Source organism: Pelmatolapia mariae, linkage group LG1 (assembly GCF_036321145.2).
Source record: "Pelmatolapia mariae isolate MD_Pm_ZW linkage group LG1, Pm_UMD_F_2, whole genome shotgun sequence".
Classification (NCBI taxonomy): domain Eukaryota; kingdom Metazoa; phylum Chordata; class Actinopteri; order Cichliformes; family Cichlidae; genus Pelmatolapia; species Pelmatolapia mariae.
In genome coordinates, this window is record NC_086227.1 from 25,345,427 (window position 1) to 25,362,127 (window position 16,701).

The 16,701-nt window shown below is 38.1% G+C and overlaps 1 protein-coding gene across 1 annotated transcript in view; it reads right to left on the reverse strand.

Annotated features, from left to right (window-relative positions):
• Positions 1–16,701, reverse strand: part of LOC134629644 (CUB and sushi domain-containing protein 1-like) — a 316,340-nt gene that overhangs the window by 96,604 nt on the left and 203,035 nt on the right. Inside the window, exons 24-28 of the mRNA XM_063477161.1 lie at positions 12,897–13,053; positions 9,625–9,816; positions 4,730–4,856; positions 4,148–4,359; positions 1,723–1,914 (exon numbers count right to left, since the gene is read on the reverse strand). Of these exons, the coding sequence (XP_063333231.1) occupies positions 1,723–1,914; positions 4,148–4,359; positions 4,730–4,856; positions 9,625–9,816; positions 12,897–13,053 (880 nt within the window). The remainder of the gene's footprint in view (positions 1–1,722; positions 1,915–4,147; positions 4,360–4,729; positions 4,857–9,624; positions 9,817–12,896; positions 13,054–16,701) is intronic.

Here is a 16,701-nt window from a genome sequence, read left to right on the forward strand (position 1 = left end):
GTTGCAGACAGCAGAAGAGAAAGAGAGAGAGAGAGAGAGAGACTGCAAGATTTAGTTGCAGAGTGTATGGCTGGGGGTAGTTAAGAGAGAAAATTACCCCTAGCGATCTTTTATCCCACAAGAAGCCAGAGAGCAGGAAAAAGATATTGGCAAGAGAGACAGAAAGATGCATTCAAGCAGCAATTTGGTGATGTGAAGGAAGAGTTTGCAAAACAGAGATGTGTCTTGGGGCTGGCAGGTGGGTGTGAATGGATTATCAACAGTGAAATAGAAGTAAACAAAGGCATTAACACTTGCAAATCACTCACAAGCAGAAGCACACTAACACACTAAGTCCATTGTGCATAGTGGTGTATAGTATGTTTCATCTTGGGAGCTTTTGAACACAGAGGACTCGCTACCTAAAGTGAAAGTGCAGGACAGGGAAGCACCCTCTAAGCAAAGCGAAAATGGAGCGAGATATGAGCCCAACATTTTATCTACATTCATGCAAAACGTGAGGTCACTAGCAAAGAGTCAAAGGCAATATCAGGGACAAAGAATAATGTGTTTCACACGCATGGTTACAAGGGAATCTCTGGTCTGTGTAACTCTGCTGGAGGACTTCTATATACTGGTGGCTGATAAGAAAAGCAAAAGGCAACAGAAAAGGAGCCCGTAGCATCTAACAGTAAGCCAGATGTCTGTGGTGTCTTGGTGCAAGCTGGGTGGCTGACGACACGAGCAACCTGCTACTTCAGGAGTTTTCAGTGACTTGTGAAATCTGTCCGTTCTGATCCTTGAATAATTGAAAATAATGTAGCTCAGGACCTTGAATGGTAATCTCTTTTGATTTCCACATCCATCTACTCTAACGTGACACACAATGTCACATGTGAGACAAAACTGAACTGGATGACGCAGTTTATCAACAAAATGAATGTGACACATTAAGGCCATGTAGTTTGGCACCTGAGCACTGTTAATTCAAAAATATTGGTATGCAGCATTGTAAATACGTAGGCTGTCTGGTGAGAAAAGCTGCTGTATTAGTGATTGTATTATTGAAAAGCTCAATGAATTTAATTAATTAAAAACATAAGGCAGGTTTCAGGGCTTTAGGCCATGTTTGTCCTTTAGTGAAGAAGTCAAATGCTTAAGAAGACGGTAAAGAGGAATACAAAGACAGAAAAGCATGACAGTGCAAATAAGCAAGTGCGCCGGACTTTCAACTGTTTAACATGGGAACTCAATCAACATTATTTCCATCATTGGACAGTGCTACAGATCAAACCTCGGGATAGACATACCAAGGGTGTTCAGTGTCCAACCCAAATATAACCTTAGGTGGAGTCTACCATTGAGTAGTGTTCAAATGTACAAAACAAAACAACGAGTCACTACAAAAATGCTACTAGTGCCTTTATAATCTATCCATCCATCCATCCATCTTCTTCCGCTTTATCCGGGGCCGGGTCGCGGGGGCAGCAGCCTAAGCAGAGAAGCCCAGACCTCCCTCTCCCCAGCCAACGTCTCCAGCTTATCCGGGGGAACACCAAGGCGTTCCCAGGCCAGCCGAGAGATATAATCTCTAATCTCTAATCTAATCTAATTCATCATATTCTAATTTTTTTAGTGTGCTATATGATATATATAAGCCCCCAAACAAATTGTAATGTATCAGGTGAATTAACTGAAGGTCCAGCTTGGCAGTAAGAGATCCACAAAGAGCTGTACACCTACCTACACATGTTGGAGGGTCAGGGTGCCAGTAGAATCTGTTATCCATTCGCACACATGTGATAGTATCTTTGCCCTGAAGCTGATACCCTGGGTCACACTGGAATGTCATACTGTCACCAGGTTCCTTACTGTCCCCGTATCGAGAACCATTGACAGGGATGCCGGGGTCGTTGCAGGTCGTGGCTGTTGTGGCTGGAGAGTGCAGAAAACAAAGGCAGACAAATATTGACGTACTAGGAGCACAGAGAACAAAAGGAACTGAGACAGATGCACTCAAACGTAACATTACTGCCAGTGTCGTACTGTCAGCAGCAGAAGCAAAAACAATACACACACGCATAGCAGAGTGAGTCCAAATGGAGCTTATTATTATGTTATCATGCTGACAGTGACTAATATAATTACTCTACTTATCAGAAGAAGTAGTGATATCGGGAGACACATGTGGTCACACTGACCCCAACAAGTTAGTTAGGTAATTTTTGGCTCTGCCTTCTAGCTAAGCAGTGTGCTAAGTGGGGATAACTAGATTTAGATGAACTTACATTGCCCGTTACAGCACAATCAGCCCTAAGGTGCTCCAAATACTTTAAGTATTACACATCTACAAATGACATTTCTATTTATTTACTTTTAAGATAGAACAGATAAATACGATTTAAGACTTAAAAAACAAAAACCTATCTATAACGACTTTAATTTTCAGAGTTCATCTTAGTTTGGTGTTAAAATGGCACAAGCATACTTGAGCACACAATTCACTTTATAGGCTTTAAAAATTGACATTTTTACTTTTTCCTATTTTATTTTAGCTGAAACTGAAAATGCTTTATAAGAGTAACAGAACAGACGAGATTGAACAATGTAATTTTATTTGTACAATTTTACATTAAAAATGTTATATATATATATATATATATATATATATATATATATATATATATATATATATATATATATATACATATATATATATATATAAAATTTCATAGGTATGATCAACAGAAACAGAGCCACGAATAAAATATTCTTGTATAAAATATAAATATAAGGGACCCTGACTCTGACATTTCATTTGGTAAAATAGCTTGGTTGCCTGTGGGTTAAGTACAACATTTGATCAGATTAATAATTGTCTAAAGATTAAGAAAAAAATGATCTATGTTAAAAAATACAGCATAAATTGGATATTAAATATTGTCCCTTTCTGTTTTCTGAAATTCCAGCACTGTTTAGAGAAGGGATATCTATCCATCCTTTGGGACTGGACCCCTTAGGGGTTTAAAAGATAAATCTAAGGTGTTAAGTCAAGAGGTAAGGAGGGGGAAAAACTTGGCCTTAAATAAATGCGAACGGTGGAGAATACCATCTCCTAAATCAACATGGAGGTAAATATAAGGTCATTACCATAGTAATGGAATAATAGGGCTATAATTATGATGTTAGCAAGGGCAAATATTTATTGTTTTCCACATGGAAAGAACGGGACGATGTGTAAGGATGGCGAGAAAGAAAAAGCGAGAAATATGTAGACATGAATTTGTATTACTTTAAATATTTTTAAAAAACCTGACAGTTATGCGTATTGGACTTTTGTGTGTGCACACACACCTGTATAAAGAACAGGTGTGTGCGAATGGTCTCGTGAACAATCAGTTGACATTCTCGCCTAGTTGTTATGGTACTTTGTAAATCCTTCTTTCTCGGTGTGCCTCTGATCGGTTTTGGTGCCATAGTGAATCAAAAAGATTTAAATCTAAAAGGAGGATGCACAGACATTTTGGGTTCCACTGACTCAAATACCAAAGGGCATCTCTGCATCAAAATGGCACAACAACCATGCAGGTTGCCCTGGGACAAACGGCAGCAACAGCTTAGGTTCAGTGAGCTCATGTTTAAAAAAAAGGAAAAAAAAAAAACCCAAACAAAACAAAAACAAAAAGATCAATTCATTAACATTATCTACAAAATAATTAACAGAAAACACAAGACTACAGTTTCCCAAATAAATCTTTCATGCTCTAAAAATGAAATGAGACACCGTCTCTGGTGGGCTACTTCAGTACTTACTGAACATGGCTCCCAAGGTGAGATATTAAATGTCTCATTTGATTCTATGACTAAAGCTTTTTCAGAAATCCTGTTAAATTCCACATTAATGCCAGCTTAATTTTCTTATAGCCAAAATAGGGTTTATATGATTACCACAAAACTATATGGATGAGTGGTGAGTTTTAACGAAATTAATAGGTAATTTTGTAATTGGTTTTCCTTTATAAAGGGATCTGAGGGGTAAAGTAGGGCAGACCACCCGAATTACAGATTTAGTAGAATCATGTTACATTTCTGAGCAGTTTCTCGTAACTCAAATGTTCTTCTTCTACCTCATGTTTAATGATATCAGTATAAAGAGAAAGCTACTCACTGGAGAACTGTATTGAGAATCCTTGCTTGCTGATGAAATAATCAGAATCAAACTGCAGCGTAAGTATGTTGAAAGTCGAGTGGATGTCTTCAGGTAACGCTGGCCCTGACCATTCTTTCAACAGGATCCCACCATCTGATGGTCCCGATGGGCCATCCCAAACTCTCAGAATATCGTGGCCAACCTCAGTGTCAAAGACAATAAAATGCAGGCTGAGGAAACACAAAAATACAAGATTGTTTACTTTCACATCAACAAAGAGGCACAACTCAAATTTCATAGTGGCATAATGACTAATTGTATTATTGGTCATTTTAGACTTCGGTGAATGAAGGTTGATGTTATATGGAATTTTCTCCTTATAATACTGCTGCTGCTCTATATTAACCATAAATACTACTAATCATTAGCGAAACCTACCCAGGATGGAAAAGAACGTTCTTTTGTTTTGACTTATTTATTTATAAAAAAAGCCAGTTTCTATTCTTCAATCCTTTATAAAGCATTACCATTAATGTAGAACAGGAAATACCCCAGACAACTGCAAGTCATTGCCACATTACTCGCGTGCCCTGAAATTACCTGATAGTTTTTCCTGTATCAGCCTCTATAGTCCAGGTACAGTGGAGGTTGTTGTCATATGGAGCAGGATATCCCGGAGACAGAATCCGTCCAGACACCGCACCAGTTATGTGACCTCCACACTCAGCTACAAGGACAGGAAGCAAGAAGAAGATGAGAGTGGATCAGAAAACGTGATCACCACTGGAAAAAAGTGCATATTTGATGCCTTAATTTATGCAGCTTAAAGTGTCAGCAGCTGAAACACATCCATCCATTCACTAATGCATATTAACCAAGATATTTTAAAACACCATAGCAGACATTACCATGCATAATAAAAGAAAGCATAAAGGAACATTGGAGCAAGTACTGCATTTTATGATAACTTATATAAAAAATATAACTTTTTTGAATCCACATTTTTGCACAGATTTGGCCTATTAGTGGCATGTGATCCTAAACTTTTGATCAGCTGTAAAACAGCCTGTTTCAGTTTATGCATTGTTCTCAATAAATTGCATGCTCAAAAAAATGTTTTGTCTCACTCCCATTTCTTCTTGTTGTATGTTGAAGCTCTACTTGGGACCTTGTTAAGATCTAACCACGCAAAATATGATTTTTTGCCATTTTTCAAGTGGTCTTAAACTTTTGATCGGGACTGTATTTGACTGGGTCTTCTTATCCTCGGGCATATCCAGTTGGTTTGGAGAAGTAGGGTTTCCACCAGTTTTAGCTGTGGCCCGACATTTTGGACCACTGAAGACGATTTCTCTCTATAGAACCAGATCCTACATTAAACATTTTATGGTTGTCTTTGTATTAATGTTTCAATTTATCTCTATAAGATGTAGCTTCTGTTCTTCGCTGTAAATTGCACTGAGGTGTGAAGGTTAAGTTAAATGAGATGCAGTTAAGAACTGCTTGAATCGTTAAATCAACCTTGAATTATCCAAGCTTTTGGTATAGCGTTTCATGCTGGCAAATAACTTTGATGACTCTTTTCTGTTAAGGAGTTCAAGAAAAAAGAGGCAGTTTAGAGCACAAGTGAGTTTTGTGTTAATTTTATATTGTTTTTTGTGGACAGAGAGGTTAAAAATAGTGAATATGGACAAATCAGGGGGCAAAGCTGGTAAGAGATTTAAACTCATCATGGTAGCACATAGCGCAAGAAGATCACTGCTCATTAGGTATGTCTATGTGTGTGTATGTACATGTGTGCATGTCTGTGTGTTTGTTTGTGTGAGTTAAACGTGCATCATTAACACAGCCCTACAATCTACAAAACCATGGCAACCTACTGTTGTTGCATTACGCTGGGCAGAAAGCACACAAATCAGAATTTCCATGTGAAGACAAACACAAAGGGTACTCCAACAGACAATCACACACAAGGCCAGAAACATACTTGAAAACATTTCTACAGTTACGCAAGCACATCCAGACATGTGAACACACCCGACAGCATACACGGTACAACAACATAGTTGTTTCTGTCCCTGGTGAATGAAAGCAGGAAAAGAAAGGCAACTATTCTGTTATGTTTTTATCACTAAAGGCTGGCAGATAGGACTTACAACACAACTTGCAAAGTAAGCCTTGGCCAATTTTCAGAGAAGAAGTTTTAAAGATCAGGCCAACAGGTGTGGAGAATCTTGATGAGATATTTTCACACCGTTGCAAATTTAATTGCTGTTCTGGCTTAGACATATACTGAAGAATGTACAGGCAGAGGGAAGGTAGTTAAAATTTTTCCACTTTAAAAGAAAGATAAAGAGTATAGTTTTGCTTTACCTCTGCCTTTGACATTAATTATTGTCATGTAAATTTTGATGAGAATGTGTTGCCTCAGTGTAGACAGAGGACTGCAGGAGACTCAAATGTAAACATTTACTGTATTTACTTGGTACAGTATCAAGGGGAACCAGGGGAAGCACACATCCTTACAGGTCATACTATCACCACAACTCTGAGCTTGTCATCACACTGGGAGAATGTTTATACTTAAGACAAATATTCTGTTCATCCCTTTATTCAGATAAAGTACTTTGCAATCTTTTGCCTGCAGCTCAGCTTTCTGACCTTCACATGGCAGCATACACAAATAAACAATATTTATATATGCCAGGGAAGGACTTCAAGGCCACCAATAGAATCCTGCATGCTGCTCTGGGCTTGACCCTTTGGGACCTTTCCAATAGAAAAGCAGAAATCTTATCTCAGTAACATAATTTGCAACAAAAAGACTATGTCTGTTGTTGAAAGTAAAATTATGTAGCACACAGAAAAAAGTAATGTGCCAAGCTATGGTAAGGCGTAACTCATAATAAATGGAAACTCTACAAGAAAATACAAAAGATCTTTTTTTGAAAAAAGATATAATTATCAAAACAGTTTTTTCCAATGACAATATGTATTGCTGTAATGAAACCGTTCCATGTAAAGATAATGTGTGAGTGAGTGCTTTAGTAATGAAAGTTTATACACATGTGTGAACTTAAAAGTAAAGAAAAATATGCATGCATTTATTTAAATTTGATCTTTCATGTTTATTACTTTTATAAAGTTGTATGTGAAGAGGTGGCTTGGTTATTGTGTTCATGTCTTGTGTTTTTATAAGTACATGCAGAATTGTAAATGTATATGTGTTGTATGAAAACCTGGATTTTACCAAAACTGAAATATTGTCGGAATAATTTTCCCCTCTCCTTGTCAGTTTGAACAAGGAGAGGGGAAAAATGGCAAAAAAATATTCTCAAAGTAGCAGACAACCACTCTTGGTATAGAAACAGCCTGAGGCAAACCTATCTCCTGATCTCCATGCTTATGCACATAGATATGGGAGTAAGCAAGACAGACAGTGGAGGAGACAGTCAGAGAGGCAGAAAGACAAACACTCCAACAGACAGACAAAGGATGAGCACGCAAAGGTAGCTACAGAGGTAGTTAGCCCAGGGCTCTGCCAGCAAGTATTCTCCCGGTTGCTGGCTTACCTGAAATAAGGCAGTGACAGAACAGCTGCAAAAATTTTACTGACTGCAGAGGCATTCAGGGTCACACACACACTCTTCGCCATACACATCCATTCACACACATTGTTTTTAGTTGCCATTAGAAACCACAGCAGGGTATAACCCACATGACAGACTTCAGATGTACTGGCAGGTTACAAGACACATGGTTAAGCATTGCAGTGGGGAATTCCAAATTAACATGTGCTCTGTGCCCACATCTACTCAGCAAGATGGAATACCTACAGGAACTGTGTTTTCATTTCCAAAATATGCAAAGCCACACAATATTTATGAACAAAATAGGAATTATGGACTTTAAAAGATTGCAAATTTCCTTTAGGGGGTTCAAAGCTAGCTACAAACAATACACGTAAACAAACATTGAGTTCATGCTTCACTGGACGTTGCTGAATGAAAATAAGGAATAAGAATGACCAGCTGTACTTGTTGTAGTTAAAATATGAAACAGCTTTTACAAACTTAAAAGCAAGACAGGAAAACAAGTTAAAAAGCACCTGAATCTCTTGGCATACTTCTCTTCAGACCTAATTAAGAGATGCTAAATGTCAACTAAAGGTACAGCTATCCTCTGATAGTTTATCTGCCTGAAAACCTTAAGAAATGCCCAAATATATTTTAAATGGGCCAAATACAGTTTAAAAACTCTTTTTACTATCTGAAAAAAACATTGTGTGCAGTCATGTGGTGGTCAGTCATTGCAAAACTGATATACTGTAACTGCTGTAACTGTCTGTTTGTGACATTTACATTGGAAATGGATGATGATTCTTTTATTTTTAAATCTGTGGTCAGCATTCTCAACTACTCAAGTAGTGTTGTTGGAGTTGGAGAGAAGTGCCGGAGGGCTGTCCTTTTTTTAAAAGTTTCATTTATCTTCATTTATGTCTTTTCTTATTATTTATGATTCTCTGTTGCAGACTGAGTCAGAAGGAGTGAAGACATGATTCCTATTAAGAGGACAGTTTTAATCATGAATCATCAGTTTCATACGGGTGTGCAGTAAGTTTGTTTAACAATGAAAAACTTTTTTATTTTATATCTGAAATGATTGCTATCTAATTTGACTAAAATGAATTTTGAGCATGCAGACAAACAAACTTTGTCATTATACAACTTTAGAAAAACAGCATGCGGTCAAAATTAGGTTATTTAGCAAGCAGTCTGTATAGTCGTACATCGAAAAAAGAGTTATTGCAGCTCTTCTATGACATGATATCTCTGTTTGGTTGTATTTTACCATAATTTTATTCAAGAAGCAACAATTTCAGATGAATCAATATTGTTTCCTACATCACCTTCAGTCTCTTCTGATAGAATATTCTATTTGCTGTGCATGCTGAGAATAAAAGAGAAAGCTGAGGCTTCTGTCAAAGTCTCTGGCATAAAATGCTCTTCACACCTTCAGGGTACTAGGGAGTTGTCTGGCTTACATTACAAATTTATCACTTCAGAAATCACCCTTTATTTTTGCATCTTAACCACGCAATCCTTAAAACAGAGAGCACGATGCACTAAAATATCATACCTGATGACAACCAGATGCCACAGTGCATGTAATCTCATGTGCACAGGCCGATGATCAGAAAGGCCAGTTTTTCTGCATAAATTGTATTAGAACCACTACATTTCCCACAGTGTTGAATCAGTCCCCCACACGCTCTTTTGAAAGTATTCATGTGTCTGTTGACTCAGTCACTTGTTCTCGCACACTCTTTTGAATCATCATGCTGCAACTCAGAAACAGACATGAGTAGCTTCTCCCTGCTATATCACTCACTGAATTGTATGAAAAAGAGAGTTGTCCAGAGGTTAATAATTCAGATCTTGTAGTTCTAAAATATTGATGCAGAAGGGAACCTACACATATGCTGGCATACTAACCGACACAGGAAGGAAGCGGCTTGTCCCAGACGCGTCTGTCACCACTGAGACAGGTGAGTGCACTGCTCCCATGAAGACTGTATCCAGGGTTGCAGGAGTACAGGACAAAAGTGTTGGCATAATGACCGTCATCCTGGATCTTATAGCCATAACTAGGGACACCTGGTTCCTCACAGCGTACTAGGTCAAAACCTGGGTGGAGACAAACACACAGGCATAGTGATTAGGTCTTCCTGTCCATGCTGCAACACTACCTTTCACACAGGATGATTCTATTCTGGACAAAAGGACATAAGGTTATCGTATTCTTCTCCAGAATCTCACTACGTCCTACAGAATTTCAAGGTCTGAACACAATGTTAATACTTGTGACATAAAATTATAAAATTATGCTTCTTTCTGTAACATTCAAAAAAAGAAAAGGTTGGGATTCTCACTTTCTGAAAATATAATGAGAGTTGTAATGGTAATGGAAAGCATTGTCAGTTAAATTTATGCAGTGAAAATGTGGTTCCTATGTGAAAATGTGGAGGGAAAAAAAGCATTAAATGATAATTTTACATCCCACATAAACACAGAAAAAACAGAGTTTCTAACTTTCTAAGATACACAAGAATAGAAAAACTTCCTGCCATTAAGGCAGATGGTTAAACAAAGACACAAGAATGCAACCAACATATGCTTTTTTCCCCCTCAGGTCAGCTTATGATAGATATAACATTCCCACTCAGACAGGGGTTGCTAACAGTGAGCTGTAAAAAAGCTCTTTATTCAAGAAGATTCATCAGTTAGCAGCACAGATATTTAATTATCAAATAAAGTCAGCGATACTTAAATTTCTACATGGTAAATTTCAGCTTTTGTCAATGAAAGTTTAATGACATATTTGGCAGTGCGTTGCTAAATTGTTTTAATATGATGATCACTATGAGTCACTTGACTGTTTGGTGATGTTATTATATGTAAAACTGCTAAGTTTTTACTTCTTGCCAGATTCAGGGCATAAAATGAGAGTCCACTCAATCTATAAGTTTGACTTTTGCATCTAGACCTGTCAGTTCAGTGAAAACAGATTCACCTAATGGTAGCACTTTATCAGTAACAGTAATATTTTGATAACAATATAATAACCTGCAAGCAACGAAAATGGTAATAACTGTAATATGAATTGCTGTATACTGACTTATAGTTATTTATGATTACCTAGTACTTTTTGTTTCCCTTCATAGGTAATAAGCCAGAACATTAAACATAATAGTTACATTGTTACATCCAAATAAATAAGAATGCTATAGACATAAGTCAGGAATATTTAGTCCTGACTTATGTTTAGTACCCTCAGTTTTTGTCTGATTATCACCCAGCTTTTAAATTTAAATGTAATATTAGTCAGCTATAACCATTTTTGCTACAATGTAATTACTTGGCTAATATTGTGGTAATTTAAGTGGTTATAACTTGCTATTTCTGTATTATTACTTTCTTGGTTTTGCTGCTATTACCACATTATTACTAAGCTGTAATAGAAAATGCTAACAACCGGCTTTCTTAATGTCCTGAACAGATGTGCGCATTATTTTATTTTCTGTATTAAAATAGCCTCTAATAATGTGCATTACTGAAACTGTTTAACTCAGTCTCTGACTCTGCTTAACAAGCAATTGCTGCCTCTGTTGATCAGCAGCCATTGCTTCCTCCCTTTCTTTTGTTTAAACCTTATATCAATCTCTCTTATCTATCCATCCGTTCATCTATTGCAGCAGCGCTTTGAAGAAGGTGTCACCTTCTCTGGTTTAATGACTCACTGATTGATGGTTGTCTAATGGCCTAACTGACATACAGAGCATATATCTGGCGTCCATATAACATCTAGCTTCATTTGTTTGTCCCTTCGTCCAGCCGCTCTTCCACTCCAGATGTGTCACTTTCTCACCTTCTTTTAATGACTTGCAGATAAATGCTCCTCTAATAGCCTCTTTGACTTACACAGCAGCTGCTCTTGCCTTCTTAAGAGACTCACTTTACAGCTATTAAGATGTGTGTGTGCATATGTGTTTGTCAGAAAGAAAGACAGCCTGTTTCAGATATTCATGCACTCATTTTTTACAGTATGCTTGGTAAGCTACTGTTGCACTCTGGCCCTCAACAGAAAATCCTTGGGAAAAGTGATTGTTGGTCTTTCAAGCTGTCAAAAAGGGAAAAAGAAAGCAATGCAATTTGCTGACTGAGAAAGGCTAGTCTCTACAGTTTTGTAGTACATGACACCTATTTTGTTCTGCTATGTACAGTAGCACTCACGAATCACTTGACTGAAGCATAGGGCAGGTGCAGGATACATTCAAGAGGGCAATCAAAAACAATTACTACCACTCTAGATTTCAATTATAAACATCTCTTCATGACGATCTTTGAGATGAGCTACTTGTCATATAGTAAATTATTGTTTGCGTAGCTGTGTGCATATATTGCTGTCATTTTTAGGACTACTTTTGATCAACAATTTGTGATGCAATTTGTGTAATTTTTTTGTAACTCTTGCCTCTGTATAGCATCAGAGAGACCAGATATCCCTAATGTGGTGACCTCAGGCTAGAACTACTGATTTGCCATATACATTTTCTGTTTAACTGCAGATAATTAAAAAGATGTCTCCACCAAGGGGATTCACCAAGGCCCAGTACAACATCAAGAAGGAATATTTTAAAACCCATCCATCCATTCTCTTCCACTTCTCCTCAACAAGGTCGCGGATGGCTGGAACCTATCCCTGCTACCAAAGTGTGAGAGGTGGGATAAACCCTGATCAGATCGCCAGTCTGACACAGAGAGACAAACACCAGTGGCAATTTAGAATCATCAATTAACCTAATCCTTCTAATTGTATGTCTGTGGACTGTAGGAGAAAGCCAGAATGTCCAGAGAGAACCCACACAAACATGGGGAGAACATGCAAACTCCACACAGAAAGGCCCCAGCGAGATGGTGGGGTCAAACTCAAAACCTTCTCAAGGCAACAGTGCTAACCACGTGCCACCATGCTGCCCATAATTTGAAATATGAAACATTAAAAGGTATTAAAGAACAGTTTATGGATGTGCAAATATGTATAAGACATTTCCCTTTAATTTAAAGTAAAATTGAAGTAGAAAGGTGTCTGTGATAGACAGCAAGAGTTGTGTTAAAAGCTCCTTTCAAAGCAGCGTTGTACAAGTAAATATAAATTTTAAATGATCTGTATTCCTGGTTTAAACAATTTGATAAAGATCACTTACTTGTATATGTAAGGTGGAAGCCCTGATTAGTTCCAGAAGCATTGCTATTAAACTCCAGCCACAGGTGATTAGATGTACTATTGATGACGCGACCCATCATGTCTTCACGAGTAAAATTTCCAAGGAGGCGTGACGAACTGTTCTCTCCATCATATACCTGTCAATCAAAACAAAGGATTAGGGTTTCAGGACATGAATAAAAACACGAGTGTTAGAAATAATGAGGCTGTCAGTGAACATAGGTGCACAGTGCAGTCCTGGCTTGGTATGAAAAACCAAAAGGCAATGCATAATGTGGGAGGTAAAGTATAAAAGGCTTATTTCTTAGTTTAGCATCCAATCCATCCATTGCTTTGTGTCCTGTTTCCTTCTCTCTGGCCACCTACTCCAGCTTTTCTTGTGGGACACAGACATATTCCCAAGCCAGTCAAGAAGCATAATCTCTCTGTCATGCCCTGGGTCTTCCCCTGGGTCTGCTCCTTGTAGGACCCAAAAAGCTTATGGCCATAGTTGAGGAAGGTAGATCAACCAGTAAACTGACAGCTTAGTTTCGTGTTCAGATCTCTCTTCACCAAAGTAGACAAGGACAGCATTCACTTGAGGTAGCAACTCCTTGTGAAACCATGGGTGGCACTCCACACTTTTCCAGCTTTTCTAATTCTCATTCCTACCACTTCCCACACAGCTGTAAACTGCCCCAGTTCAAGGTGAATGTCACTGCTGAATGCCACTGAAGCCAAAAGAGTCACATCACACACAAAAAGCAAAAAGGTGGTTCTCAGGTCACCAAACTAGAGACCTTGTGCGCTTGCCTACCTCTAGAAATTCTGTCCACAAAAGTTATGAACGCAAACGGTGACAAAGGGCAACCACAGTGAAGTCCAACTCCCACTGGAAATGAGTCTGTATTACGCTATTATAATGGTTGTACAAAGACTGGATGGCCTATAAAGACAGACAAGATACCCTGTACTCCTGAAGCAACCTCCCACACGACACCCTGAGGGACAAGTTTGATCCCACACAGAATCACACACAGAAGGGTTGAGCAAACTCCTACACACCCTAGAATATCCTCATGGCCATAAGGAGTTTGTCCAGTATTCAGTGACCAGGACAAAAGTGGCACGCATGACAGGTATGACACACTATTGTCCAGTACTCTGACATAGACCTGCTTAGGTGGGCCAATGACAGTGATCCTGCTAAAGTTAACCTCCTAGGACCTGGCGTCCACATATGTGGACATCACATTTCCGGTTGTCTAGACCAAAATACAACATTTTTCTCTACAAGGGCCTGATATCCACTTACGAGGACATTATACTGCCACTGTTCTATCGAAATTTAAAGCGAAAGTCCTCATATGTGGATCTCATTTTTCTAAAAAAAAGATCACGTAATTCTTGTTTTTTACATTCATCAGGTCCCAATCAGCCCAAATAGCAAAGAGAAATTAAAAATGCATGCCATGAATGAGTTTGGGTCTTAGGAGGTTAAAGCAAGTCACTTTTTTTAAAAAGGGAAACCAGCACCCCGGTGGGGCGATCCAGGACAGTCCAGGACATTTAAAAAATTGCTTACCTTATTTGACATTTTGTTTGCCACAATTAAAAGTGGCACAGTGAACACATTGTATGAACCTACTTTCAATTTTGCTGTTTAATTCTTGTTCGTAACCTCTGGCAAACAGTTAATTTGAAAATCACTTTAAATTCTGTACTGGCAACGGGAATATTGTAGCCCTCAATGAAATATAAAAAGCTGGTTATTCACAGTAAAGGTTGTCTCAAGCTGTCATAAGTGTTCAAAAAATGTATTTATATTTTGAAAAATTATCCCCCTTCATTTTACAGATGAAACCATTAACAAGAAATAGAGCATTTTTTTTCTCCATAAAAGCTAGAAGGCTCAGTATGCATATTTTTACTAATAACTAAACACACTGGTAAAAACAAGTCAATGCCTGTGTTTATGTGTGACTTTATTTGATATGCACATTAGAGGAGGGGAAAAATGAATAAGACTGAAAGCAAGTGAAGACAGGAATTTTGGTTTACGGCGACATAAAAACGTCTCTCTTGTTTGTATTTTCTTTGTCAATCATTTACTCACCCTCCTTTTCGATATTCAAATATTACAAAATCATTAGTGATGTTACCATTTTAGATTTCTTGCTGAACAGAGAGTCTCGTTTTAGTTTCCAACAATTCTGCTTTGCAATATATTCATTAACCTGTAATTGTGCACTCATAGAGGCAGCACAAACAAGAGGCAAAACAGCTGGAAGCCATTTATTTCAAATGAGCACATTGAAACAAGTAGATACAGAGGGTGGAATAATGGCTGCCAAAAAACATCTTTATAACTTGGCAACACAAGAAAGTTGAGCAGAGTATTAGATTGAAGGGCTGTGCTGTGTATTTTACTTACTAAAGCCCCATTATTATGGTTTAAAAATACAGGTTTTCACCAAAACTAAAAATAAGAGGTACTTGTTATTACCAAAGTAAGTTTCTAAGCTAGCACTACATCCACAAAGTGAGCTAGTGACAAACAGAAGTTGCTTTTTTAAACAAGTTTTGTCATGTTTTATTGAAAATACTGTTTCCAACATTGTAAACATGCAGACAGAGAGCAGAGCAGCCCTTAATTTGAAAATAATCTCTCTTGATTCATTTGAAACTATTGAAGGCAGTTTCCCACAAGCCTAAGGGTGATAAGTATTTGGTAGTGAAACTAGCTAACACAATGTGATATAAATATATTGTTCGTGCTTGAGTTGGTTATGCTTATATTTGGCAGACAGTGACATTTCTAGAGATTGCTAATGACAGGTCTGCAGGTCGCAGGAATGCCAAAGAAAATAGACGAAGGTAATGTTCTATCTCAATTCAGTACTGTCAGTCAGCAGAGACACCACCTGCTACAAACATGTACCTAGTCTATATTTGAGTACGTGGCCACTGGAAGCGCAAACACGAGGAAGGGCAGTGTGAAATTGCATCACAGTATCAGCAGCATTACTCCACTAAACTTCATTTTCCTTCCCATGTTCCCACCCCACAGCTTCCCTCTCAGTGTCCTCCAATTTTGCGTCGTTCCGTCTGCCTCTCTTGCTTTCTGCTTCAGTCTTTCTTTCTTTCTATCTTTCTTTCTCTGTTTCAGTAAAACTCAGTATGGTTAATGAAAAGCCCTGCAGCTCATAAATCAACATGTCACCATCTGCCACCCCTCCTCTCTCTGTCTGTGTGACTCTTTCTCTCGTTCTCACTTGTTCTCTTACCACCTCTATTTTCATAACAATTCCTTCACACCCCGACTTTGTTTCCTTCTCACCCTCCCTCTTTTCTTCAGGCATGGGGGTAAATCTCAGTAAATATGGTCAATCACTGTATTAGCTGATATTTTCAGGCAAATTGAGCTTGGTAAGCCTCTTCTTTAATAGTGCCAGGGCAAAAACTTAGCCAACAGCAAGAGAAATTGTAATGAGCTGCTTCATATGTTACAGGAGATTTTCGCCTCAAGCTGGCTGGAACTGTTAAACAAATGGTTTGTGTTCACAGTGTTCAGCTGCAGTAACAGGAATTAGCTCCATTACTGTTAGCCTGGGGAGTGGCGTGCTAATTGCTAGCCTAAGTGGCACTTTGGGGCTTTTTCTTTTTACTCATCCATTTTAGTTTTGCTGTATGCTTTCTGCTAATTTTGGGGGAAATTTATAATTAATACACTATGATCAGCCACAACATTAAAACCACCTAATTCTAATTTTATGTAGGTCTTGCTAAATTTCAGTGAAGGATCT